Raw genomic sequence first — 26,096 nt, forward strand, 5'->3', positions numbered from 1 at the left:
ACAGGACCCCACAGACACAGTAGAAGGGGGCAATAATGATGAGGAGGAAACAAAACCACCATATCAAGAGCCACCAAACAGGACAACAAGTCGAGAATCCGCTGAAAACTCGGCCGCTGAACCTCCCACCGAACCCCCCCCATCTACTATCCCCGCCGCAAAAGACCGCCTTCCCTCCTCACATCCCCTCGAGCGACCCGATAGGCCAACCCGACGGATAATGAAGCTTGTCTTTGCTCCGTGGACGGGGGGAGGAGTCTACGGGAAAGAAGAGTTCAATATATGCGACGAGGTTGAGTTTACGATTTGGGAGGGCGGTCTTAGAGCTGTTCGATGATGTAAATAGTTAGACATATATATGAAGGTTTTACGACATGATGGATGAATCTCCATGACTGGAGTATGATGCTATACCATGATAGGTAGATAATAGACTGTTTATGGCGTGCTAGCGTGCAGGCACGTACATAGCATAGCATAGAATAAGATAGAATAAACAATGTTAAGAGTTGGCATTTCAAGATTCTTTCTAAGTAACCATGTATCATCAACCACAATTCTGCCGCATCGAACAGTCATGTCATCACAGTGGAAAAGCACCCCCAGAGTATTTCCCACCTCGGGATTCCAAGCTGCTTGACCAGTCTATCAAGATTGACGAGGAGACACTGCCAACTTACCAACCTGAGAAGCACTACCCGGTCAGCCAGGGCGAGATACTCAATGAGCGGTATCAAACACTTGCCAAGATAGGATACGGGGTAACTTCGACGGTTTGGCTTGCGAAAGACTTGATGTAGGTGCAGTAGATTATTTGCTTCATCGACGATATTCTGATAGCGTGTGTTAAAACTAGCACATCATCATATGTTGCTCTGAAAGTTTACGTTACGGGCCACAACCGGGACCATGACCGAGAGCTGGACCTCTACAAGCATATGAATTCGGTGGAAACGAAGCATCCGGGCAGGAACTTGATTCGAAAACTCCTCGACTATTTTTATATTCAGAGCCCGCATGGCCGCCACGTCTGTCTGGCTCACGAGCCCCTTGGGACGAGCGCGAATGTTTTGATAAAGATGTCTCCTGGGCATGTGATGACTCTTGATGATATGAAGCCTGGTATTCGACAGCTACTTATCGCGCTAGATTTCTTGCATTCGGAATGTCATGTTATTCATACTGGTAACTGATATTATTTCTAAATTCCCCTGGAGAAGACCCTATATAGTTACTAGTCTAACATTATCCCAGACCTTCAGCTGAAGAACTTGCTACTCCCGGGCCCAGAGACAAGCTGTCTTGAACGATTTGAAGAAGCCGAAGTCACAGATCCATCGCCCAGAAAGATACTCAAAGATCGAACTATCTACAAGACATTAAGTTTCATTCCAAGAGGCGGGCTGCCTCTCCTCGCCGATTTCGGGGAAGCTCGAATAGGCGATGAAGAGCACAACGAAGATATCATGCCCAATGTCTACAGAGCTCCTGAAGTGATTTTGAGATCAAAGTGGAGCTATAAAGTAGATATATGGAATATTGCCATGGTCGTGAGTGAACATAACCTAAGCTGGTTACCAAGCAAATGCTGATACTCTGTCTGATAATCAGGCCTGGGACATCGTCAGCCCCCGCACCCTCATCAACGGCAAAAACCCAAGCGGCGTATTCGATGACCGCGTCCACATGGCAGAGCTAGTCGCCCTGCTAGGCCCCCCACCGCCTGAATTCCGGGAACAAAGACACCTCAGTTCGGTCTTCTGGGATGAGTCGGGGGACTGGAAGGAAGTAGTCCCCCTTCCAGAGATCACCCTGGAGAGCCTTGCTGAGATGGTTAAAGGGGAAGACAACGAAGGGTTTTTACGCTGGCTACGGATGGCTTTGCAGTGGGACCCGCGGGACCGGCCGACGGCTTTGGAACTCTTGTATGATGAGTGGTTGATGGAGGGGTTGGGGGAGTGAGTGAGGGTGGAGTAAGCTGGATACTCTGTAACTAGAGTATGATACTCAATTCCATTGATGGGTGGATGGTAGACTTGTTTATAGCGTAAATGGCAGTAAACACACCCATGATATTAGAATAAACTACGCAGTCACTCCACAGCTACTAATGAATGATCCAAGTTGTTGTGCGGTCTCGAAATTCACGGCACTGCTCGCCTGTATAATTGAAACAGGAAAGGCAGTCAGGCATGAGGGTACTTGTGGATTTTTGCTCGGTATCTGTATAGGTAGATAGGTAGTATACCCACGTCCGTGTTCCACAGTAACCCAGCCCGTTATTTCATTATCCCGGAAGTACAAAGTGAGTACCATATGGATATCGAAAGAGGCAGGTAGGTCTCTGCCATATACTAACTCACTAACTCTGTACTCCATGAAGTGGTAGGTATAGAGGTAAATAAATAAATCATACAGGATAGAGGAACAAAACCCATAGATATCAAAATATAATCAATCCATCCACTTGTCAATTACCTCGCCTCGCCTCCACATGACACGACAAGACACTCCAAAGCTCTATCCTACATTACCCAATACAACACAACACAAAATTTAGATTATTAAGAAAGAAAGAAAAATCAAGTCAATCCAACCCATGTAAAACCATATCTGGTGGTCAAAGCCCCAGCAACTTACAGAGACGTACATAACAAATCAGGGCTAGTGCGCGGATCACGGAGCTACAGTATATAAATATCTTTCGCCCCCGCATCTTGCTTCGAACGTCCGATCTGGCTTGTGCTTTGTTAGGATAGTCAATCTTCATTCACTTTCAAGCTTGATACTTAAATGGTATAAGGGATCTTCTGATCGCTGTATCCACCTTTATTTCGCTCTTCCATTTATTTAGAGTACTGTGGTCTAGGCCTAAGCTTGGGCTTTACCCCAGTTGCTGCACCTTGCTACTGCGTTACTTTTGATGACATCATAGCTCGCTTCACGGTGTTATTATCTATTGACAGATCGAACAGCGCGATATGATTCGCTCGTAACTCGTGGGAAGAATGGCCTCAGCTGCGGTGCTCGATATGGCTCACTGTCTGATCCCTTCAATGATAAGGCGTATTAACAACCACACACAACACACACAAACATATATGTCAGATGATACAAGATGGCAGAAAAACATCGATGAGACCATTCGCAATTAACAACAATTAGTGAGAAGAGAGAGCGAAAGAGAGAAAAAAAAAATGGAACATCTTTTGAATACGCCTTAATGTCAACCGACTGGCAGTCGCTCTAGGAAGGTCCAGATCGTGGCCATATCGATCCTGCGAGAGCACCACGGAAAAAACCAAAATAAATACTGCAACAGCCACACGTTCTATGTATCGACAGATCGAATCTATTGGGCGTGGATCTTGGTGGGGGGAAGCCCGATTCCGTTCGTGTTGCGGAAGAAGAGCACGCCCTTGCCCTCGCCTTCGGCGCCCTCGGTGGGCTCCACGAAGTGGCACACGCGGGGGCTGGTCCAGAGGGCCTTGAGGAAGCCGGTCCATCCGGTCTGGGCCTCGGTGCGGTAGTGGTTGCCCATCACTTCCTTGATGGCCTCGCTGGCCTCGTCTGCGTGATAGAAGGGGATGGTGCTGACGTAGTGGTGCAGGACGTGGGTCTCGATGATGCCGTGGAAGATGTGACGGCCGACGAAGCCAAAGTCACGGTCGATGGTGGCAGCGGCTCCACGGGCGAAGGTCCACGACTCGGGCTCGTAGTGGGGCAGGCTGGGGTCGGTGTGCTGGAGGTAGGTGATGGCAACTGGACACTAATTAGAACTGATCATGATTTCAGGAAGATGATTCGAAAACTTACCGAGCCAGTGGTTCACCCACAGATAGGGGATGCCGTACCACACCGAGAGGTTGAGCCAGCCGTACGTCGAGCCAACATAGTACAGGACGCTGCCGACGATGGCGAGACCGAGGTCGCTCAGAAGGATCAGCTTCGCATCCTTGGCCTCATACAGAGGGCTGGACGGGTTGAAGTGGTTGACACCGCCGAAGTATCCGTTGCTCTTGCCCTTGCCACGGCCTTCGGGCTGGCGTTCGTGGTGGTTGTGGCCGGTCACGTTGGTGAGGAGGTACAAGGGCCACCCGAACAGCTGCTGCAGGATCATGTGAAGGGCCGTCGCAATGGGAGTCTCCTCCATCAACTCGCTGAGCTCATGGACGGCCTTGCCGACACGAGACGCATACTGTTCACGGGTCTTGGGGATGAAGACCATGTCGCGGGCAACGTTACCGGTAGCCTTGTGGTGCTTGCCGTGGGAGATCTTCCAGGAGAAGTACGGCACGAGAAGGGCGGAGTGGCAGATGAAGCCAACCGTGTCATTCAGCACCTTGGAGGGCGAGAAGGCCTGGTGGCCACACTCGTGAGCCAGCACCCAGACACCAGTACCGACCATACCCTGGACAACGGTATACAGAGCCCAGAGCCCAGTGCGGACGGGCAGGGACGGGATGTTCTCCGGAGTCACATAGTTGTGGAAGGCATAGAAGACGGCGGCCAGGATCGCGATGTCCCGGAAGACATAGTACAAGCTAGTCCAGGCCTTGCGCTGGTAGCAGTGGGCCGGAATGGCATCGCGGATCTGCTTGATGGTGTAGTCGGGGATCTTGAACTCGTTGCCATAGGTGTCGAGGAGCTTGGAGGCCTTGGTGGCCTCGGCATCAGAGGCCATGGACGACAGGGAGGTGGACGAGGGGGACTGCCGGGGGCTCTCCATAGGGGAGGGGGCGATGGAGGGAACGGACGAGTCGGTCCCGGGGTTGCGGTTCAGCGCCATGCGCTTGGGGATCGCGGTGGACGACATGATGTTCTGGAGCAATTGCTGTCAGCAACTGGATATGTGGATGTGGATGTGTGGGCGTGGTGACATGTGATTCTTGACCATGCGAAGTGGGACAGGAAGAACACGCCGGGGTAAGGAAGGACAAGGAAGGACAACACCGGGGGGGGGTGAAATATTGCCCATCCTGACCACGATTGACAGTGCGGGGAATTTACTCCTAACGGGAGACTTACCAAGGGACGACACCACAGGGACGGAGGGTGTGAGAGAGGATGATCCGGTCAGGGTGGATAGGAGGTATGTAGACCGATCTTCGTCAAGGACCACCACCGGAGGCCTGAGAGGGGGAGAGGGAGGGGAATTGGAGAGGAGGAGAGAGGTGAAGGGAAGGAAGAGGAGGAAGTAGGAAGTCGGCGAGAAGAAAAAGGGACGAAGAACGGTTCAGCTGGTGAGCAGAGGCAAAAAAAAATAAATGTAAGATAAAAAAATAAAAAAATAAAAAATAAAAAAATCCAAATAAGGTAAAATATACTGAATCAATATAAACAATGAGTTGAAAATTGGAAAATTAAAAACAGTTCACCAGATACAACTGAAAAAAGCTGTAAATAAATTCTTTTTTCCTTCCGAAATTCTTTACTATTCCGTTTCAGATCATTCTATTCAGATCATCCAAGCAATCAACTACTAATCGACTTGTAGGGATGAATGGAGGGAACTCAAATGGAAATATGCAAAGAATCGCGCAAGGGGCGCAACCAACCAATGAGGATGTCCACAAACCACCAGTGGCGCAGGGAAAAGAACAGGAAAAAAAAAACCGAAAATTGCAAACCAATCCGAAAAACCAGGAAAATCAGACCGAAAGACACTTCCTTGCGACCCGCTTTCTCCATCATGGGTAATTTTGGGTCTCCCCGGGGCCGAAGAGGATACCGTTAGGGGGGTGAAATGGGTGGTGGCGCCACTGACAAGGCGAGGGTCGGTTGGATGGGGTGGTATCTTTGGTATTGGGTGGTAATTTGCGTTTGGTTGGGGATGGTGTATTGTGCCTTGGTCTGTGCGGGTTCGAGAGAATCGAGAGAATATTCAGGGTTCTACAGACTAAGACTCGACTGGCGATCAGCCAGTATGTGTTACTGTCACTATCAACTCTTGCTTTATCACTCATATTATTATTGTTACTATCATTTGATGTACTCCGTACATCAAGAGTCTCTTACATGATATGGAAGCTATAAATAATAACTGTCAGCTTGATCATATAATAGACACAGTGGTCACAGTCCACTGCAGACGACCTGCATCAGGAACAGTGGTTCTGCACACTGCATGATCAGCCCGCCACCCAGACGGATAATCCTCGATCGATCATCTGATTGGATTTTCTCTCTGTCTCCCAACATATCTTTATCTTCCATTTTTCTTATTATTATTCATCTTCATATTGTCACATGTAAAATAGTAGACGAATAAACGGATATACACCGCTCCTGTTGAGGATCGATCGCCATGTGGATGGCTGATCCCATCAGAAAAAAAAAATCCAGGGTCCGGACACCCGCAAGTTGCAAAAAACCCCGTAAAATACAGACCAGGAACCGGGGGATCAGAAACCCACAATACACAGCCAATCAAGAGAGATAGGATCCTGTCTCGACCCACAGAAAGAACGGGTTCTGCTCTCAACAAACGATCTGACCTGATCGTCTTTCCTTCTTTTCCGGTCCCTCACAGGGGCCCGAGGTATCATATGATAGACCTTTCTCGCTGGAAAGAAAGTGTGGCAGACCGAAGGACGATACCTACTGTGTTGGGCGAGGAACGGAAACACCTGTGAATGGAATTGGTCGCCTTCTTTCTTACCTGACGGAGATGACTCGGTTTGGATCTTATCGTTCGTGGTGGGACTGGATTGGGTGTCCTTGATTTGGTCTGATGGGTGCCATGTTCTTTATCACGACTGGTTGACCTGTGTAGGGATTGGCATGGAGAGATGGTACACTGCTACTGCCTTATCAAGCCAACAGCACATTCGGCCTTTGTTCTGGATATTGATAGACTGAGTCGCCTCATGTGATTCTACAACGTACGGAGTATTCTCAGATGCCAACCAGGTGGATATTCCAGCATATGACTATAGTCTCTACCGATTACCGACAGATGCAGTATTCCAAACACCGATCTATCTTTCATCTGACTTTGGAAGTCATAGCATATAGCCCGGCCATTCAATCCGTGAAACAAGGTAATGCGATCCCGGCCATTGGCTTCAGTAGTAGATGGTGTGGCCCCTACCACCGGCCTCTGGTGGATGATGGTCCCTGCCCATCGAGACAGCCATGTCCATCTGGTGGAAAGGGCCACAAAATGGTGATCATTATGATCAGACGATGGACGGGAGAATTTGCAGCATGTGATTGTCTTGGTTTACAATTTGAATATTATTTCATCGTGATTTGTATTTGTATTTCTCCGGCGGGAGCAAACGATACGGTTGAAGAATCCCCTATCCGATTTTTATATACGATTGGATCAACATCAAATCGACAAAGTCATATCAATCCTATACTTCATCTACTCCCTCTTTACCGTAGATAACAATCTACCGTAGACAAAACCTCCTATAGAAGAAAGAAGAAACCACCCAGAAAACACTGGCACCTACCTACCTCCAAGCAACAAAAGAACCTGATAGGCCCCTCCCACCCGTCAATTCCTAGATTTTGTTGGGGCAGCCCATCGTTTTGTTGAGAAGCGGGTCCGACTCCACCCAAGTGGGGCGGAAACTCTCTTCCCTGTCTTCTAGTTTTTTTCCCGCCTCGGGATGTCAATTGAACAAGCCCTTTTCCCATCTCTAGAGTTCGGGCGCTAATACGGTGGGGCTTCACTCCAGTCTATACCTAAGTGAGAGGGGGAAAAAAAAAAAAAAAAAAGAAAAGGGCATGTTTTGATTTGTTGAATTGGGGGGGATTTTTCTGGTTATTTGTCTTCGTTTTGACTACGTTCGATACCTTTGGGAATAGAATGGGCGGGCTGATATATGATTGATTGTATTGGGCCCGTCGTATCATAGAGGGTCGACATAGCTGACCAGCTGAATGACTGTCTGTGAAACAGTCCTTGTATGTACCGAAGCAAGGGACGGCATCTCTGCGCTTAATCATTACAGTCTAGTCACATATTACTGGTTAAATTTCTATATACTTCGTAATGTACTCCGTAGGTAATCAATGTATCATCCGCTTTCTACCTCCCCACCCCTCATTCCATGAATGCAAGGAAACAGGTGGTACCACCCAAGGCACCACCTACGCAGGCATCACCCGCCGCTCCGAGTCAACCAACCACGCCACTCCATGCCCGCTACTCCCAGGACTCAACCGCACCGTCGTCGCCCGCAGATCCGGCAACACCAATAGCGTCTCTGCGTGGTTGCGGTAGTCTAGCTCGCTCGGCACCTGGCGCCGCTGCACCGTCCCTCCTCCCGCAGCAGCAGCAGCCGCAGCGGCGGCAGCATTTGCCGACTGCGTCGAAGGAGGCGGGGGCACGAACGTGCGGATCTCGAGGCCCGGGAGCAGGACATGGCCTGATTTCTGGGGTAGCAGCATCACGGGGAAGGTGGTGGTTTCGCCCTCGCTGGCGCTGAAGTTGCCCCGGCGTCGCCCGCTGACGAGCCAGTGTTCGGGGTTCGCGTGGATCTCGTATGTGAATTCGAGGCTCCCGGTGCCGTTTTCGCGGTTTGCTGGGGTGCACCATCGGCGGGTGTGACGGAGGACGAGATCGCCGGAGATCATCTGGCCGACGGCTGCGTGGCGCGGGTCCGTGGCTAGGTTGTTGAGGCGGAGTTCTGCGGTGTGCACTACCTGTACCTCTGGGATGTCGACTGGGATGATGATGTGTCGGCGTGGGATGGAGGGCTGGGTTGGGAGTACGATGACGGGGTGTTTCTGTCGGGTTAGAACGTCAGTCTTGGGTCTGTCATGATTAAAGCAACACGGCCGTAGATGGTCTAAAGCGTTCGTGTATGCGGTACTTACCGTGTGCCACTCCTGGAGCCACGCTCTCAACTCGTCCATTGACCCCTTGAGTGCTCCTAAAAGCCCATCCCAACCAACACTCGTGTATCCCAGCGTTTCCGTCTCACGCACCAGCGCAATCACCTCCATGTCAGAGATCGACAACTGCGCGCGGACGGCTTCCACGATGTGCGACGTGAGCAGCGTCGTGTATTCGCGGAATTTGCTGGACGCGATGCTGTCCTGGAACGTCTGCTCCACTGCAGACAGGTACTCGTCGTCGATGCATGTGAAATCCACGCTGAGGCGGAGCGACCGTCTCGAGCCCGGAGACGTGACGCAGTCCTCCCGCTGCTGGATCTTGTAGACGAGGGACGCGGGCTGTTTGGGGAATACGTCTAGCGCGACGGATTCGCCGACGTTGGACTGGACCTGGTAGACGTCGGAGCTTGGGATGCGGCATGTCAGGATCCGGAGCGGGATCATCATGGCCGGACTGATGGTGAACCGAGAGAAGAGGACGCTGTCTTTGAAGGCATCCTGCACGTTGACGCTGATCGGGAGACCGGAGACGATGCTGTGTGTCGACGAGTACGAGAACTGGCCGATTTCTGTCTCGTATCCAATTTCGGCTCGCGCGAATAGGACAGGGTGGTTTTCCTCCACTGTGTAAGGGATCCGTAGACGGACGAAGGACTGTGCGCTCAGGCTTGCGAACTCGATGTTTCCGTCGCTGTTGCTGACAATCGTGATGTCGCCCTCCACCAGCTCGGCCTCTGCCACTCGGAGCCGTAGCCCCGCGGTGGCGGGCCTGACCCGGAGAGTCCCTGTGCTGATATCGTTCCGCCCGCTATTGAGTTCCAGCTCCAGCGTTCGCATTTCCTCGAGATTGACTAGGTGAGGGGGTACGATCTTTGCCTGCAGTCCTTCCGGTGGGGGGTAGCAGTAGATGTAGGGCCGGCTGTCTTCAACTTCGGCCTCCCCAGCTTCTCTGAAGCCCACCGGGAGAGCCAAGTTCTTCCCGCCGCCGAATGTGAAAGTGAGATTACCAGATCGCACCTCGAGACGATCCACATAGTACTTTCCATGCAAGGTGATCTAGACAGATATGAGCAGAGACCAGTGTAGGTGGAGAAGAGTTTACTTACCGATGAATCCACCAGGACCTTTGTGAGGGACGACTTGACAGTGGCTTTGGTAGAAGCCTCGATCCAATGCTCGTTGCTTTGACCACCGCCGGCACTGACGAGCCGCACCTTAGTGGAATCGATATTGATCCGCTTTCCCAGCAGAAACCGCAGAGAAAGCTGCATCTGGAAACCATCCTTGTCGGCAAAATGGAGGACACACGGCTTAACTTCCAGATCCGCAAAGAAATCGGTCAAGGAAGCTGAAACCTCCTTCTGGAGCGTGCTCGACACCTGGAACAACTCTTCGACATACTGGAAGACCAGCGAATTCTCAGCAAAGATGTGCGAGGCATCTAGCGTCTTTTGCCGCGCCGATAGGCTTGATTGTATGTAGACTGCATATTTAGCTAGCAGGCGAAGCGTCATTCGGACATACTCCTCGTTGCGCTGCAGTTGCTTGAGGCAACGTGCGTACATCTCCAGCATCACGCCTTCTAGGACGACCCAGCCCTTATTGCCGTAAAAGGGCGTGATCTGGTGGAAGTAAGAGGCGGCAGCGCTATGATCGTCCCGTCGGAATCGCAGCAGGGCCATGTCTGCCAATGCCATGTGTGCTGAGTAGCTGCGATTCGCAATGACATAATGTCGATACATCAGATCTGTGAGCTCCTCGTAATGCGAGCGGAAGGCTTCCTGGCCACAAAGCGCTGCTTTCAGGCGGGGAAGATCGACGCCGGCAAGAGAGCCCACTGGGGAAGGCTTGACTGGTTTCTCTGTATCACTCAAAGACACTTCGTCCATGTCGTCATCTTCCTTGTCGTCGAAAAGAAGTCCAAGTTTCTGCCACTTTTCCTCCCAGCCGCATTGACTCGCAATCTCCTCTAGTAAACGCCGGGCCATTAGGAGAAGATCGCCTCTCGTAGAGGCCAGTTGTTCACCGCCTGTCCTGAGGGTGATTGGAGGCTTTGATGCTTCGTGAACAGATCGAGAGGGTACATGCGAAAGCGCCTCGGCCGGTAGAATTTCACTGCTTCGAGAGGGTCGAGCTCCAGTCGTAGTAGCTAATGAGCTGGACCGCTTGGGTGTGTCCGGTCTGCTCTCCGCAGACGCTGCCACGGCCTTATTGATGGTATTGAGAGACGATTCGGGGAGTGTGAGGGTAGGGGTGAACGTCTGCACCAGGACTTGCGACACAACAGCATACGCCCAGGACGAAACCAGATTGTGGATAACCTCCGATTTTGCAGGAGACTCAACATCCGCTAGACCGGCTGTTAGATCACCCCGGAGCGTTCGAGCGGCAAGACTGGCGAATTCAGCCGCTCTCTCGCAGACCTCGGAGAGTAACAATAGATCTTCGGGTTTCTTGCCGTCCTTAGTTGGCTTTTCACTGGTATCAACGTCTGTAGTGGTCATTGACGGCGCCTTTGCTGCCCGCAAAAGCAGCGTTAGCTGCCTTGAGAAAACATAGGCGCGAAAATCAAGGACCGAGATATTGCTGGCCAGGATCATATCACGATACGCCTTTTTGTTCGAGTCAATGGGAAAGTCTTGCACATCGATTTCCGGAATCGACGCTGGTTGGGTGTCATCGCTGTCCTTGCGGGCAGACGCCGAGGCCAGAGCCGCTTTGGCTTTTTCTTGCCAATCTTTACTGTACTCCAAGAAAATATTGCCGTGCTGCTCGACGCCTTCGAGCTGGTCATTGATCGCAGCATCTAGCCCAACAGACAGCTCATCGTATCCGAGTAGCGCATCCTCAAACAGCCCTACATTCTCAAACCCTCGCGCAAGCCCTTCCTTCAGAATGAAGAATGTACAAAAGTTCCAACCAGGCAAGCTCCGCTGCGAGTCCTTCTCCTTGATGTCTTCCTCATACTGCGCCACACGGAGATCCAAGGACGCCAGGATACCATTCTTGACCTTCTCGATAAAGTCCTCGACCTGCTCACGCAGCTCGGGCGACTTCTGCTTGTTATCCGGCTTCGGGAGACGAATCTGGGCCACCCTATCCACGGCAGACTTCGAGGTACCATTAAAGTCGGCCTTCACCTTATCCAAGACCGTCGTCGTGGTGCGACCCCATTTGGTGGAGGGCGCGACCTTTTCGGTGCCGTCCCCGTCCTGCGCCACATGAAGAATCAACCACTCAAAAGCGTCATGCTTCTCCTGGCTGCTCGGCTGGGTGCCAGACTGCGACGTTGACGCATGGGACTTGATCCACTCCCGTAGTGCTTTCCGCGCCGTGTTCTTGTATGTGTCGTTGTCGTCGCAGCGGAGGAGGTAGATCTTCAAATAGGGGGTCTGGCGCAGACCGGGAATTTGGTGCCGTCGATGCGCTACGGTGCCTGACGCACCTTCGCTGGAAGATGGGCGTTCATTTGCCCCCTGCTGGACAGGTACGAACCCAATGCGGAGCGACTCGATTGACCGAACGGGGCGGCTAGGGGATTTCCAGTGGAGGTTCTTGAGAGGGACCTTGTCCGCGATGATGGGTTGAACAAGAGGAAACAAGCCAGACGGATCAGTATACTCGACTAAGGAAAATGAATACAGCATTAGTTAGCAATCCACAAAAAAAAGCACTGTGTTTGCGGGGAGGGGGAGCGGTCCTTTCGCCTCCCTTACCGGTGACACTGTTCGAGCCCGCCTGTTGTGATGGCTCCATATTCCCGAGCTCTATTCGGGGTATAAAAGACAAGACTTCGAGGACATGCCGCTTGTGCGACTAACGCAGATCCCCAAACAGCGAGAGCTTCTTAGTGGAATGGAGGGCAGGGATAGGAGTTTGTTGTTTTGGGGGGGCACCAAGGCGGCCGCTGTCTTTCTCCGCGTTGGGGCTCGCTGTCCGCTTCTTGGCGTGGGCTCTGGACATCCTAATTACCTCATCACGACTAGTTCCCCAGGTACGCGATCTATATCGACGGCCAAAGCAGGGACTCAAACATAATGTCTATTAAAATAACCCACACATATATACATGTTTATATACAGACGAGTAGATGAAACCGCAATTTATCACTAATTGTGTAAAGTATAACAGGTCGCCAGTGATCCAAGACAAACATACTGAAAACTACAAGCCCCTTATAAAATTGAAAAAAGCAGTCGTATCCCGTCATTATGCAAGTACCAATACTTGAAACAAAGAAAATAATCACATGTCCAATGTGATATCCGTCCAGAGGACATAACGCCCTAGCTTGTAGAAACAAAAAGGAAGAAGGAAAAAAAAAAGAAAGAGGATAAAACAAAAGAACGCTAAACAAGAGCTAAGCCCCTGCTTCCAAAGCGGGTTGCGCAAATCGTGCCTTGATAAATTGAGACCCTTCGGAGAAGACTCGCCAAATACCAGGAATATAGCTTCGGGCCCAAGCACAAATGACCAGAAGTAGGAGAGGGATCTGTAATGAGTTAGCAAGAGGCTCGCAAAGGCTGGAAAGGGGGATATGAGGGGAGGCTAGAAACTTACCCAAATGAAGTACAGATTCCGGTCACTACCGAGTCCCTTCATCCGGCGCGCTTGTTGCTCCCGAAGGTGTTTCTGCTGTTCGCGAGATATCACGTTGCGACCGATCCGTATATCCTGGATATCTTCTCTCTCCTGTTTCGCAGGAGCGGCCGCGACCGAGGAACTGGCTTGTGCTTCGAAATGTTGGTCCAGAGCTGCTTCTGTGGCAGCTCGCAGTAGGGTCGACTTCTTCGTTCGCTCGGCTTCCTCTTCATCTACGTTCTCGCTGTGTGGGTAGAGGTCGTCGTAAGATGGTAGTTCGGTGGCACTGGGCCCAGAGTTGCCTGTCAAGAGGTCCCACCAGCCATCCTTCGCAGTTGGCCGGTGCGGCACGAGGTTTGTAATGCGCCGCATCATCGGATGAGCCTGATAGTCAGGCAGAGCCGGCATAGGAGGAAGCGCAGGGAGATTAGGGAACGCATTGGAGACGCTCTGCTGGAATTGGTTAATCTGAGCCTGCAGTTGATTGCGCCAAGCCACGAGGGCGGCAGGAGGGGAGAATGGCCTGGCGTCCTCTGCCGGGGGAGACGCCTCAGGCGTGGGAATAGACGTAGCTGCATCCTGATGGATGCTAGATCGCCGCGACGCAGCGAAAATGCGTTCGTCGTCCTCCGAACTATCGCCTTCAGAATCTGAGGTTACATCATCGAAAGAACCAGAAGAGGTCTCCCAAAGCGAGTGGACGGATGCAGAGCTGCTGCGTCTGCGCCGCGAGGAGCCCAATGATCCCACGCTGCGCGAGCGATGATTGCGAGGGGGGATAAACGCAGCCTGGTGTGCAGGGAGTGTGGATGCGATATCGGCAGGCGTGAAGCCACGGGCACTGCGAGCACTTGCATTGGCGCCTGTCAAACGGAGCCTGTGGACGATGTGGGCGTGGCCATTCAATGCGGCTAGATGCATGGGTGTGTTGCCAGTGTTGTCTTGGACATCTGGGTTCGCACCCCTTGCCAGGAGTCCCGCAACAAAGCGTGTCAACCCCAGAGAAGAAGCAAAGTGAAGCAAAGTCTGACCCGTTGCACAACGAGAATTGAACTTGGGCGGACGAGGGTTATCGTCAAGGTCCACAAATTCGAGGTAGGTTAGCATCCGGGAATCCAGATCACCCAATTGGCCCTGTGACTCCAGCCCGGGGACCTGGCGCTGATGACCACCAGACCCGCCTTGAAAGTCTTTCTGGAGGCCGAAGATTGATTTAGGATCGCTACCCATGATCTGCTGAGCTGTGTGGAACGCATCGGCTTGGCTACCGAGTTTCTGCCCCAGGATTCCAAGCGCGAGCCGGTACATCTGCAATTCTCTGTCATCCACGTAGCGGAAAAACTGATGCTGTTTTGGCATCAAAGGCTGGGCGGCCTGCACCTGGCCAAATGTGGGATGCTCATGTTTGAAGACAACGGCCACTAGCCCAGGTTGAAGCGCAGGGGGAGTTAGACAATTGAGGCACTTATCACCCCAGAAAGTGGTTGTTGTAGCCAAAGTGTCTCCAAAGACCACTTCCATGCCGGGGTAAAACCCGCTTCCCAACAGCGTGACTTCCGTTCCCCCGGTTATAGACCCCTCCGCTGGTACCAATTTATGGATGACGGAGGGTAATCGGGTCGCCGGATTTGTCAGCGGCGGCCACATCGAAGCAGAAGAACTTGGCCCAAGCGGGACATTGAAGTTCTGATCTTGAAAGGTGTTGCGGGAGGAACCACCGGGCGTGCTCGGGCGACTAGGCTGGGCTGAGTTAGGCGCAGACATCAATTGCTGTTGGATAAAGTTGTCTAGGCTCTGTTGCTGTGATGGATTGAAAAATAGGTTGTTTTCACCACTGTTGGGGGTCGGAGGACCATTGGCAAACTGCCCAGACATAGCAGATGAGGTAACAAAGGGCCTTTCAACAGGTGATGCGAATCCACGAGGAGCAGAAAATGGCGTATCAGCATTGACACCCGGCGTACTTGAGGCCGCCGAAGAACCTTGTGCTGACTCGAGTTTGGTCATCGTCAACTCTGACGGAAGTCTTCCAGAGCTGCTATGTTTGCGTCGTTTGCTCATCGGACCTTGGAAGTCGTTGGGAGAGGTTTGTCGCGAGAGACTGCGTGGAGTTTGCGAATTGGGCGATGCCCCACTAATCGAGCTTTGGGAAGCCGGCAAAGAGTGCGAGTTCAACCGATATTCCGAATTGAATTTTTGCCGAAGATCCGTGGCCTCCGACGTCGGTTGTGACGAGGCAGAGCTCTTGCTCACCTCGATGCTGGGGCCCGACGGGAATACGCTAACACCAGGAAGCTGCGTTCCGTCAGGCAAAGAAGGAGACGGACCAGGGGCGGGAGGTCCCGGAGGAGGGTGGGTCTTGTGGTCATCCGTGATCATGATGGAATTCGTGATAGCCTGAGCGATCACGTTGTCTTTGTAGTCTTTGACCGTGAATATGACCTGGAACCCGAGTTTCTCGTTCTGGTGCCTGCAGTAGCAGGCTATTCGCATAGGCAGCTCGACCTGCATAGCTCCCGGAGGTGCGGCTGGCAACGGAGCATCGTGATAGCCCGGAACAGCGTTTTTCGATGGTTCAGTCCAGTCCTTGATCTCGTTGGTGTTGAATACGATCACCCGTTTCCCTTCATCCTTTTGAAACAGTTCATCTTCCTCTGGCTTCCTCTGCTTCTTGCGGAATGCCCGCTTCCGTTCTCGTTGGATGCAACCAGCACAAATCTTCACTTCACCACCCTCCAAGGGTTTATCATCTTCCTGCATGTCATCAACATGAGGACTAGAGCTGTATGAGTGGCGGAAGTCGCCGCGCGCTCGTGCATATGCCTTCTTGAGCTTATCCTCATCTTGCATTGCACTTGTACAAACCAAGCTAGTGTGCAGCTCCACGGTGTCTGGAGAGCGTTCAGCAGATGGGGGCGCCAGAAATTTTGGTTTCGAGATGGTGTGACTTGGCAATCTGAGCCTTTTGACTCCGGCAGGCAACGGGAAAAGCGTTAAACGGATGGGTATCTGAGTTTCAACTCGCGATTTCAGCGACGTAGGATGGACGGTCAGGATCGGGCGTTGCGGGATTTCCGGTTGAATGTTGGTTTGAGGAGACGGCGCAAAATTGATGCCGAAGGCAAAGGGATTGGCGCCGAAAGTGATATTGGAATTCAAAGGAGAGCTGCCGTTCATGTTGATCCCTCCGAAGCTTTCCTCTAGGAGCGACGACGGAGATTGTCCTCCCCATTGATTGGGCGTGTTTCCATGGCCGGGTAACCCTGATGGCGAAAATGGAGATGCTTCCTTGATATGATGAGTAGGGAATGGCGAACCGCCGGAGGCGATGTGCTGATGAAGGGTTAGAACGTTATAATCGCGACAATGGCCTATGGTCGAATTACTCACAGGGGACCCAGGTTGTCTAATCATAGTACTAGAAGCACCCCGAAATCGCGGCTTGGCTTTCTTCTGATGGTTCAACTGCGGAGCTGGCTCCGTCCTCAAGGGGCTAGGTGTGCTGGCGGCGCTTTCGAAATCAAAGGCTGCATCCATCGCTTTGTTGCTGGTTTCCAGATCGGGCTCGGTAGAAAACGGGACTTCGACGTTTGGTAAAGACGGATCGAAATTGAACAGCGATTCTTCCTTTACCGAGCCAAGGTCTGAGTTCACCCAGTCCTCCGATGTGTATCCAAAAGGCATCATGTGGTTTTCGCTGTGGACGGCAGAGGTAGACGAAGAGACTGATGGGTTCCGCAGGTGATTACGGGGCGATTCCGAGGACGAACTCCGACTCGAATCATCCGCCGACTCTGCAGGAGAGTCTGACTTCACGATGTTCGGCGGTCTCAGCGCATCCTGTTGTTCTTGGTAGGGTCTTTTCACAGACAGTTCTGAGGGCGACAGACAGGCAGATCCCTGTTCGGTAACGGTACGGGAGGACGTGGGATGGGAAAAGAGATCGTCAAAATCTTGACCAGCATTCTCAGACGACATCTGCAACCTTGCGGAGTCCAAAAAATCCATGTTGGTCGTATGATAAGGGTTCTCCATTTCGTCGTCCACAACTATGGGGTCCAGGGCAGGAAACGCAGGCGAAGAGGCGGCCTCTGCTGGTCCCATCGTCGGAATCCGCGGGTCCACGGAGCTGGAGATAATAGGGCTGCGAAGCACCCAGTTTATCCACTGACACAGCGCCGACCTCCAACACTACCTGTGCGTAACTCCAAGCCCTCCGGGACAAGTCGGGAAGAAACTGCGATCGAAGCGATACGGACTGGGCGCAGAATATCCGACGTCTCGAAATCAACAGCACCCGTCACCCATCGAAGCGGATCACGCGATACCGAGTGTTCTGAAAGGTGATGGATTGCCGGTCCGTATTGTTATCCAGTCGAGAAGAGGAGGGGGTTTTGTGGGAGAAACGATGTTGGGGGGTCTGGACCGGCGTAAGAGATGGCGGAGGCGGAGGCGACGCGGCAGAGATCGAAAGGAGAGTGGAAAAACCGGAGCGGCGACGGGTCGGAGGAGGCGGTGGGCGCAAATCTGACGAACAACAATCGCGTGGTAGAAAGCACAAAGATACACACTCAACGCAGAGATAGCTTAAGAGATACGATAAATAAATCAATAATATTTGGACGGATAGTAGGATATCATACGCCCACAGTCGATCCGCATGAGGGAAAAGGAAAGGGGAGAATGGCATCAACTCCTTTGGGTTGGGGCGGTGGGTGTTAGTCAGCCACAGTAGTCCGGTACTTAACTATTTAGGTATAGTTCAGTAAACACACACTGACAAGGAGTCAGTTTCCTGACTCAACAACAAATAATCTTCCCGATTGTCTGGAGTAAATCATCTCGCGGTGAGTGAATCCGCTAAACCTTTTGAGAACAGGCCGGAAATCAACTAGGCTACCGGATTCCTCCCGAGTCGGTGCTTTCTTTGTCCCATCCTATCTAGTGTGTTAGATCTTCTTCGTCTGGCGAGTGGTACTCCACCATTTCAAATACTATTTGCCTCAAGGATGCCCGCTTTCCTCCTGGCTGATTCCTTTTTTGAGCGCTGCGGTACATCATAGCGGGCATTATTATTTACTCCTATAACTTAACGGTCTACTTATTTGACTCATCCTATATGACATGGTACTACGAAGTACTAAGGTCGGATAAATACAATACGCGTGGGCGGATATGTGGGCCGGATTTATAGTAGGCTGGTTTGGGTAGTTTCTTGCCTTCTCTATACATCATATAGTCTTCTAGTGATAGTCGCTTGAAAATAAGACAAAATAGAGTAATGATCAGTGATAGTCTGGATCTCCAAGTGTTCCCAAATAAGATAGAATGATGAAATAAAAGAAGCATTATAGTTCTAATAACATATTTCAAACAAGGACTCGTGACTTGTCTATAATCACCGGCTGTAGATCTCATATTCCTTCACCCTTTTCCTCTTTCTATTTCGTGCGAAACCTGCGGTAACCCCAAAAAGGTGTTCGGTATTTGTTACTTATTTAATCCCGCGTGGGTCTCAAGAGCACCAGTTAGTATCAGTTATTTGATTTCCTTGCTTCCCTAGGCCAATGAGTAAACACATTGTGGTTTTTAGTGCACAACTGGTGTCCATGTCTGCCGATAATATCAGTCATATCAAGCCCGACGAAATACCGATTCGGCATTGGTACAATGGCCGATCTCTGAACAGAGCATAGCGATTGATGTCACCGAGTAGCCCGGCATTCGCGATACTCCCGCGGCCTTCATTTAGATAGCGCAACCATCCTTGATTGTAAGTAAAGACTGAGATAAATATCGGTCTCATCCTGGGCTAGTCGAACTCGCTCGCTTATCGTTTCTTGGTCCACCAGGGTACTGCTTCATCCAAACCACTATATATATAAACAGCTGGAGAATAGTATTGCCGCGGCTATGGGTTACACTCGACGAGTGCCAAATGCGACAACTGGACGTCTCTTGTTGTCCGCCGGTATATGCAACAGACTGCTTTTCCCGTCGCTGGGTGCTAAAGCCAGCCGTTAAGCGTATTCTATCAGCTGTCCACTGGCGCCCGGACTGAGGAAATAGATCCGCAATGGCTTGTAAGAGAATGAGACGAAAGTAGTGTTAACAGCAGATTCGTAGGCACACCAAAAAGCAACTTGCTCAGCCTTGTTGCGAATTACCTGCTGTTGTTGGATCGCTGGGGTCCTGAACAGTCTGCCATGGCCCCCCTGTTGCATGGGAGGAGGATAGCCCGGAAGAGCAAATACTGCTTGTAGGTGACTTTCGACGCAGAACACAATTTCTCGTTCATCCACAGGGATTGGTGTTCCTTGAATTCAACGGTAAAACCGTCTCCATTCTCTTTCCGTCATGGGCAATGGGTCATTAGCCATTCTGATGGCGTGAGCTGGCTTAAGAGAAACAAGAGTGAGTAAATATTTCAATTAATATAGAATGTTGAATGTAAGGATATGTTGATGACGAAAGTAGTCACCAGTAAGTTGCTAGGTGGGTTGTTCAGTATTGGAAAAGATTTGCTTGCTGATAGGCAGGTTCTGGGTTTGCTCTTCCCCGCTCGACCCTCACGCCGCGGGAAGCTCAGCGATTACTTTTCTCTTCCAGCTTCAATCATTCCCCCGACACATTTACCGGGTTAGTCCAACATTGAGCTGGATATTGATTCAGGCTTTTTGGATATGACAAGTACATGCATCTTTTTAAATAACACTACCTATACTTAGCCCAACATGTTCAAGAAGAAGCCGACGGTGTGTGAACCCCTCCCCCGCACTGTTCTCGCAAACTGCACCACCACATTTGAGCCCCCACCACATGAATAACTTACCCTACACGACGACGCGCTAACACCAAGGAGATCAAAAATATTTCCCCGCTGCGGTCTTCAGATCGTCGGAAAATCGCCGATCAGATCATACGTGACTACAAAGTCGAGATCCCGTCCAACCCTCCCCCCGAACGTAGCGGGGATGATTCAACCGATCCCGGCGCATCTGCCCCCCAAACCCCCAATCTCACTACCATCCGGAATGCCTTACTGCCCGAGAACTCCTCGTCTGCGCGCTTCACGACCACAGCAGGCCCACAGTTGAAGGAGGTCCAGGGCACTGTGTATGTGGGGACTCATACTGGAGGCGATGAACGGATCCTGTGGTTTAGACTAGATCATGGTCCTGGTGCGGACGGTCGCTTATATCCCACGGTATATACGCTCTGGAACAATCCCAACCTGGTGCCCTTGCTTTACACTCCGGAAATGGTGATGCGGAAATTGCACGCGGGCGCGGATCTGATGACCCCCGGTCTGGCAAACGAGCCACCCTTCCCTCAAAGGGCTGTGAAGGGGGCCGTGGTTGCTGTCGCGGGCTTGGACCGTTGGTCTGTGCCATTGTTTGTGGGGGTTTGTGAGATCGATGTCTCGTCTCTTGGGGAGGTACAGGGTACAAAAGGCCACGCGGTTAAAGGTTTGCATTGGGAGGGGGATGAGCTGTGGGCCTGGAGTTCGTCTTCTCGGCCTGGTCAGCCAGCCCCCGAGTATCTAGAAGGCTGGGATGAGGAGAAACAGGATCAAGACGCATCTAGTGCAGGAGAGGTACAGGAGGGTGTCGGTGGCCTTACCTTGGATGAGAAAGAGAATGGGGAAGGGTTTCCCGGACCTTCGGAAGATCAACCAGAAGAGACGACGGCTACCGAGAAGGAGCCTTCGATGAAAGGTACGCTATTTCCAAAAAAATCTCAAATTTTGTCTAGGACAATGCTGATGCTGTGCAGAAATCGACGATGCTTTTGAGAAAGCTTTCCTTTACTCTCTACACAAACTCAAACAGGATAACCCCACATCGCCCAACCACGGGCTTTCTCTTCCTGTGCAGCCCTCTGCCCTGATATCTAACATGATCACGCCATATCTGCCAATCTACTCAGCCCAGCAGATGCAGTGGTATCAGATCAAGAAGACAAGCTGGAAGAACGTCAAGAAGTTCATCAAATATCTCGACAAACAGCGCCTAGTCAAATCGAAAGATCGCAACGGGCAAGAGACCGTCATCCTGGATGTGGACTTCGACGATCGCCGGGTAGACGAATTTGTCCCTTATAGGCTGCCGTCGAAGAATGCCATCGAGAATGCAGGAAAATCTGCCTCGAACAAGAAGGCTCCGGCGACAGATGACCATGATCCTTCAGTCGGCCAGACAATCACGGTGCAAAACCTTTATCGACCCACCGGAAAACTGGTGCCGACCATCTTTCCGGCCTTGTCTGCAACTCACCCGGATAACTACTATAAATACACCGATGTCTCCAGTCGTTTAGATCAGTATATCCAATCCCAAAACCCACCGATTGTTGACAAGGGAAACCGTCGCATCATTTCAGTGAATCCATACCTTGCCAACACCATCTTTACGACATCAACTTCCGAGGACAAGAGCACCTTGGCACGTGGAAAGACCACTCGAGACGGCCTTTTGAAACGCATCGTCGAAGACCACGGCCTCATGACAGTCCATTATGTCATTCTCAGACAAGGTCAAACGATGGCCGACGTCAAGCCCAAAGCCGGCACAGCACCAAAGGTCAATGTGACTCTTGAGCGGCGGACGGGGTCTAAGACCGTCACCAAGGTCTTCAATCTGGAGATATTTGGAATCATCCCTACCTTACTGGCCGAAGAGCTGCAAAAGAAGTGTGCTAGCAGCACCAGCGTCACACAGGCTACAGGGGCCACTAAGGGTGTGATGGAAGTTTTGGTACAGGGCGACCAACGCCGTGCATTGGAAACCGCTCTACTTCGGCGGGGACTGAAGACGCAATGGATTGACGTGACGGACAAGACCAAGAAGAAGAAATAGACCTCGGTCAACGGACTCGGGTAGTGTACAAAGGCGACGATAGCTTATTATGGTTGACTTGACTATTCCGCTGGTACCATTTTACACTTCATAGCAATTTGATCTGACCCTATCATGAAATCACATGATGTATACTTTCCTGCAATTGTTCGCAGAGGTGATGGCTTTTCGCTGGAATGAGGGGCTTCGGCAAGCCAGGACACATGAACCCTCATACTATGATATCCCATTATAGATGCCTGGTACAGAATAATGTCTTGGGGATGAATTGGGAACGTATTAAACAATCCCGCTTTTTATGCCCCAGGCGCTGGTGGTGTCAAGACCACAATATACGTATCGTCACTCGAGTAGTAGAACGGGGACAGATACTAACATCTGAGATATGTCACCTACTAGGGCTAGGTCCATCGAAAATAGTCTGAGCATGATAAGTATCTTTTGTTCGTGTCTGTCGGGCTACTTTGAATCAGTACTCAAGCCCCTACTTACCTTACCACCAAGTACTAACCTACCTCCAGTCCAGTCTGCGTGCGCCTGCCATTTTGGGACCGCACGTACACACCCGTCCTGGAGCTTGATGGCTTGCTCTTCACACGTCCATTGGAACTCATTTTCTGAGAACTCCCAAGCTCGCGACTCCCAATTCACCATCTTCGTTACAATTATTTTCTTAACCCTACATCTATTCCATCGTGCTCTGTGAAAAACACTTTCTTTGGTTTTGTATGAATCATTCGTTTCCCAGCTTTTGTCTATTGTGGTCAACGTGGTCAAGATATCTCTCCTCCTGAAAAGCGCAGCCCTTCTTCAGACGACAGATACGGCGATCAAGTCTTCTAGCAAAGGTTCGATCAAAGCCAACACGGTCTCTATACTTGCTCCATTCCGACAAGTCGACTCTTTGATGCGCTGCTTCCGTCTTATTCCTAGTTACGCATATCGCCATATACTATAGAACGCTTTTTGGAAGGGAGGTGAGGACCATGCATGTGCCTGAAATTGGCATTCTAGGATTGAAGGCGCTGCCCCGGAACATATTAGCGATGGGCAAAGATGATGGAACCGGGCTCTTGAGGCCATGGCCTCCCAAAGACGTAGGGTCTATTCCTTGTCCTTTTATCTCCTCAATGATCGCGTGTCCCACAGCTGATGGATGGTTCAGATAGCATATATGTCGATTGCCATGCCACTTTTACTGGCGGCATTTCTGGAATGGTTCCTGTTTCTAGCAGCCTTCTTGTACTGCTTTGTCAAGGCCTACCAGAAGGCAGACCGCTGGAGTATCAAAGCTCTCGCAGTGGTTCTTATAATTATTTTCTCTATGCTAAGGTACACTTATGATCAGATTTGTTTGACAGGACATGGTACTAATGGATCGCCCAAAGAGGTATTTTCCTCCCGGTTATGCTTGTCACTCTTCCATTGCCGGCTCAGATCACACGGCGTTACCCCAAGCGAATGATCTCCTTCCTTCAGTGGTTTGCATTCTGGACGTTTGCCACGCTTCTGACTTTACCCTGGCTTTTTTGTGTCTACAGGGTGGTCACAAGCTCATTGGGGCGCACAAAACGAATCAAAAACGCCCTAGACGACCGTACAGCGCCCAAGACAGTTATTGTCATCCCAGTATACAAGGAAGACCCGGAGATTTTGGTAAAGGCCATCGATTCGGTTGTTCGCAGTGACTATCCATCATATTGCATTCATGTGTTCCTCTCGTATGACGGAGACGCCATCGACGAATCCTATCTCCAGGTCATCCATCACCTTGGTATTCCCATCGCATTTAAAGACCATCCGCGAAGCATAGATGTGACTTATCGAGGCGCCAGAATTACAGTATCGCGCTTTGAGCACGGAGGAAAACGGCATTGCCAGAAACAGACATTTAAGCTAATCGACCGAGTGTACTCGGACTACCTTAAACACAACGATAATCTCTTTATGCTGTTCATTGACTCTGATTGTATCCTCGACAAGTTGGCTCTTCAGAATTTCATGTACGACATGGACCTGAAGCCGGGCAGCAAGTCCAACATGCTAGCTATGACAGGGATTATAACTTCCACCACAGAAAATAACTCTCTTCTCACTGTGCTTCAGGATATGGAATATATCCATGGTCAGCTCCTCGAGCGTTCCGTGGAGTCGGGCTGCGGCGCTGTGACTTGTCTCCCTGGGGCATTGACAATCTTACGGTTTTCGGCCTTTCGAAAAATGGCCAAATACTACTTCATGGACAAAGCCGAGCAGTGTGATGACCTTTTCGATTTTGGGAAATGCCATTTGGGCGAAGATCGTTGGTTAACACATTTACTTATGATAGGGGCCAAGGAACGCTATCAAATCCAAATGTGCACCAGTGCATTCTGCAAAACTGAAGCAGTCCAGACATTTCGCAGCCTTTTGAAGCAACGGCGTCGTTGGTTCCTCGGGTATCTGACCAACGAGGTGTGCATGTTGACTGATACTCGCTTATGGAGGCGGTACCCTCTTCTATGCCTGGTTCGCCTTGCGCAGGATACAGTTCGGACGACAAGTCTATTATTCCCCGTAATGGTTATCTCACTCATTACCACCTCGCACAGGGTGGAAGACCTTCCTGTAGGATTCATTGGTGTGTCTCTAGGGCTCAATTACCTACTCATGCTCTATTTTGGAGCAAAGCTGAAGCGATACAAGGCTTGGCTTTATCCACTGATGTTTATATTGAACCCATTCTTCAATTGGCTCTATGTGGTGTATGGAGTTTTGACTGCCAGCCAACGAACATGGGGAGGACCGAGAGCAGATGCTGCCAAAGCAGACGGAGATACCACCTTTGGAAGGGGAAGTTTGCAAACTAAAGCGCAGGATCATGAGATGATCGCCTGGATTGATCCATTTCAGACAAATACAGACGAGGAAAAGCCATCCATTCACTTTGAAGATCACACCGAGGAGTATCTCCCATCACACCACCCCGGGATCTACAAGTCTAAGCGATATGATTTGGATACCTCTGTCCCGAGGCTTGCGGCCAACCCTGTCGACGTCCCTCTCCATCCGTACTGCTCAGCCAATTCGGCCCAAACGTGGGATTCTGGATCAGAGTCTATCTGTTTGCCACAACATGTGGAGTGCCTAACCGGCGTTGGAGATCCAATAAAGCACGTTCGAACTCGAAGAGCACATGATTCCGTGGCGGCTTCAAGTCGATGCAGTTGCCAGGATGTTGATAATGCGCTGGAAAGCCCAATATCCCAATCGACCGGGTATACTGAGCTTTCTGGTACAATTAGTCCAATTGTACCATGCCAGGGGACCCGAAAACAGCGGAGAGCCGCAAAGGACAACAGCGATCGTGTCCCAATACCACTGAGCTACCAAGATTTCGGGCCCCGATACCCACAGCCACGAGCTGCGAGGGGAATCTATGAGCGTGATCTCGGCATAGGACGCCATCCAGAGAACTTGGGCACTCCGATTTAGACAGTGAGCGAACGATGAACAAGAACAAGTTCTTGAGAAGCATCCTGGGGGAATGAATGTCCGGACTGAGATGAGTTAGAAGTTGAACGAGCGCTGTACTTTTCTTCTTTCTTTTGAACTCTTCTCCTTCTCCTCTGTATTACCATGGTCCATAAGTGTCTGTCTGATTACTTTTATATTTGTATAGTATATACCTACGGTGATCCCGAGCGAGGAATAAGGTCGGCGCAGCCCTTATTGATTATCACTTTCTTCAAGCAATTCAAATTCTGGGTCTTCCATGAGATCTTACTATATAACTCTTAGTGGGAAGACTTTATTGCACGG

At 50.9% G+C, this 26,096-nt stretch overlaps 6 protein-coding genes across 6 annotated transcripts; 3 read left to right on the forward strand and 3 right to left on the reverse strand.

Moving 5' to 3' along the window:
- Window positions 1–577: 577 nt before the first annotated feature.
- On the forward strand, window positions 578–1,962 carry P168DRAFT_294661 (putative protein kinase; the record flags this gene model as incomplete). Its single annotated transcript, XM_024837970.1, has 5 exons — window positions 578–607; window positions 645–796; window positions 857–1,185; window positions 1,333–1,550; window positions 1,612–1,962. 5 exons carry the CDS (start codon window positions 578–580, stop codon window positions 1,960–1,962), a joined length of 1,080 nt encoding a protein of 359 aa, XP_024697404.1.
- Window positions 1,963–3,352: 1,390 nt separating this feature from the next.
- P168DRAFT_314865 (oleate delta-12 desaturase odeA) lies at window positions 3,353–4,816 on the reverse strand (the record flags this gene model as incomplete). The annotated part of the gene is made up of 2 exons (XM_024839844.1): window positions 3,353–3,762; window positions 3,817–4,816. The coding sequence occupies 2 exons, from the start codon at window positions 4,814–4,816 to the stop codon at window positions 3,353–3,355; spliced, it is 1,410 nt and encodes a 469-aa protein (XP_024697405.1).
- A 3,230-nt stretch (window positions 4,817–8,046) lies between these two features.
- On the reverse strand, window positions 8,047–12,722 carry P168DRAFT_263172 (putative TMEM1 family protein). The gene is made up of 4 exons (XM_024834786.1): window positions 12,573–12,722; window positions 9,963–12,481; window positions 8,836–9,912; window positions 8,047–8,745 (listed from the first exon to the last, which is right to left on the reverse strand). Exons 1-4 carry the CDS (start codon window positions 12,610–12,612, stop codon window positions 8,107–8,109), a joined length of 4,275 nt encoding a protein of 1,424 aa, XP_024697406.1. The 5' UTR covers window positions 12,613–12,722; the 3' UTR covers window positions 8,047–8,106.
- A 494-nt stretch (window positions 12,723–13,216) lies between these two features.
- On the reverse strand, window positions 13,217–17,541 carry P168DRAFT_314867 (putative membrane-tethered transcription factor (SPT23); the record flags this gene model as incomplete). Its single annotated transcript, XM_024839845.1, has 3 exons — window positions 13,217–13,348; window positions 13,417–16,770; window positions 16,828–17,541. The coding sequence occupies 3 exons, from the start codon at window positions 17,539–17,541 to the stop codon at window positions 13,217–13,219; spliced, it is 4,200 nt and encodes a 1,399-aa protein (XP_024697407.1).
- Window positions 17,542–20,095: 2,554 nt separating this feature from the next.
- Window positions 20,096–22,378, forward strand: P168DRAFT_308627 (putative RNA binding protein Ligatin/Tma64). The gene is made up of 3 exons (XM_024839215.1): window positions 20,096–20,192; window positions 20,300–21,155; window positions 21,214–22,378. Exons 1-3 carry the CDS (start codon window positions 20,172–20,174, stop codon window positions 22,293–22,295), a joined length of 1,959 nt encoding a protein of 652 aa, XP_024697408.1. The 5' UTR covers window positions 20,096–20,171; the 3' UTR covers window positions 22,296–22,378.
- A 1,073-nt stretch (window positions 22,379–23,451) lies between these two features.
- chsD (chitin synthase D) lies at window positions 23,452–25,769 on the forward strand (the record flags this gene model as incomplete). The annotated part of the gene is made up of 2 exons (XM_024833219.1): window positions 23,452–23,627; window positions 23,684–25,769. 2 exons carry the CDS (start codon window positions 23,452–23,454, stop codon window positions 25,767–25,769), a joined length of 2,262 nt encoding a protein of 753 aa, XP_024697409.1.
- Window positions 25,770–26,096: the final 327 nt, after the last annotated feature.

Source organism: Aspergillus campestris, assembly GCF_002847485.1.
Source record: "Aspergillus campestris IBT 28561 chromosome Unknown P168scaffold_1, whole genome shotgun sequence".
NCBI classification, from domain to species: domain Eukaryota; kingdom Fungi; phylum Ascomycota; class Eurotiomycetes; order Eurotiales; family Aspergillaceae; genus Aspergillus; species Aspergillus campestris.

Excerpts from the sequence above, each read along its gene's own strand:
- P168DRAFT_263172 (XM_024834786.1), bottom strand. The coding sequence starts at position 12,612 with ATGGAGCCATCACAACAGGCGGGCTCGAACAGTGTCACCG. Across the intron at positions 12,482-12,572 it reads GGGCTCGAACAGTGTCACCG|TCGAGTATACTGATCCGTCT; the intron begins GTAAGGGAGGCG and ends CATTTTCCTTAG. Across the intron at positions 8,746-8,835 it reads GGCTCCAGGAGTGGCACACG|AAACACCCCGTCATCGTACT; the intron begins GTAAGTACCGCA and ends CTAACCCGACAG.
- P168DRAFT_308627 (XM_024839215.1), top strand. The coding sequence starts at position 20,172 with ATGTTCAAGAAGAAGCCGACG. Across the intron at positions 20,193-20,299 it reads TGTTCAAGAAGAAGCCGACG|ATCAAAAATATTTCCCCGCT; the intron begins GTGTGTGAACCC and ends AACACCAAGGAG. Across the intron at positions 21,156-21,213 it reads GAAGGAGCCTTCGATGAAAG|AAATCGACGATGCTTTTGAG; the intron begins GTACGCTATTTC and ends GATGCTGTGCAG.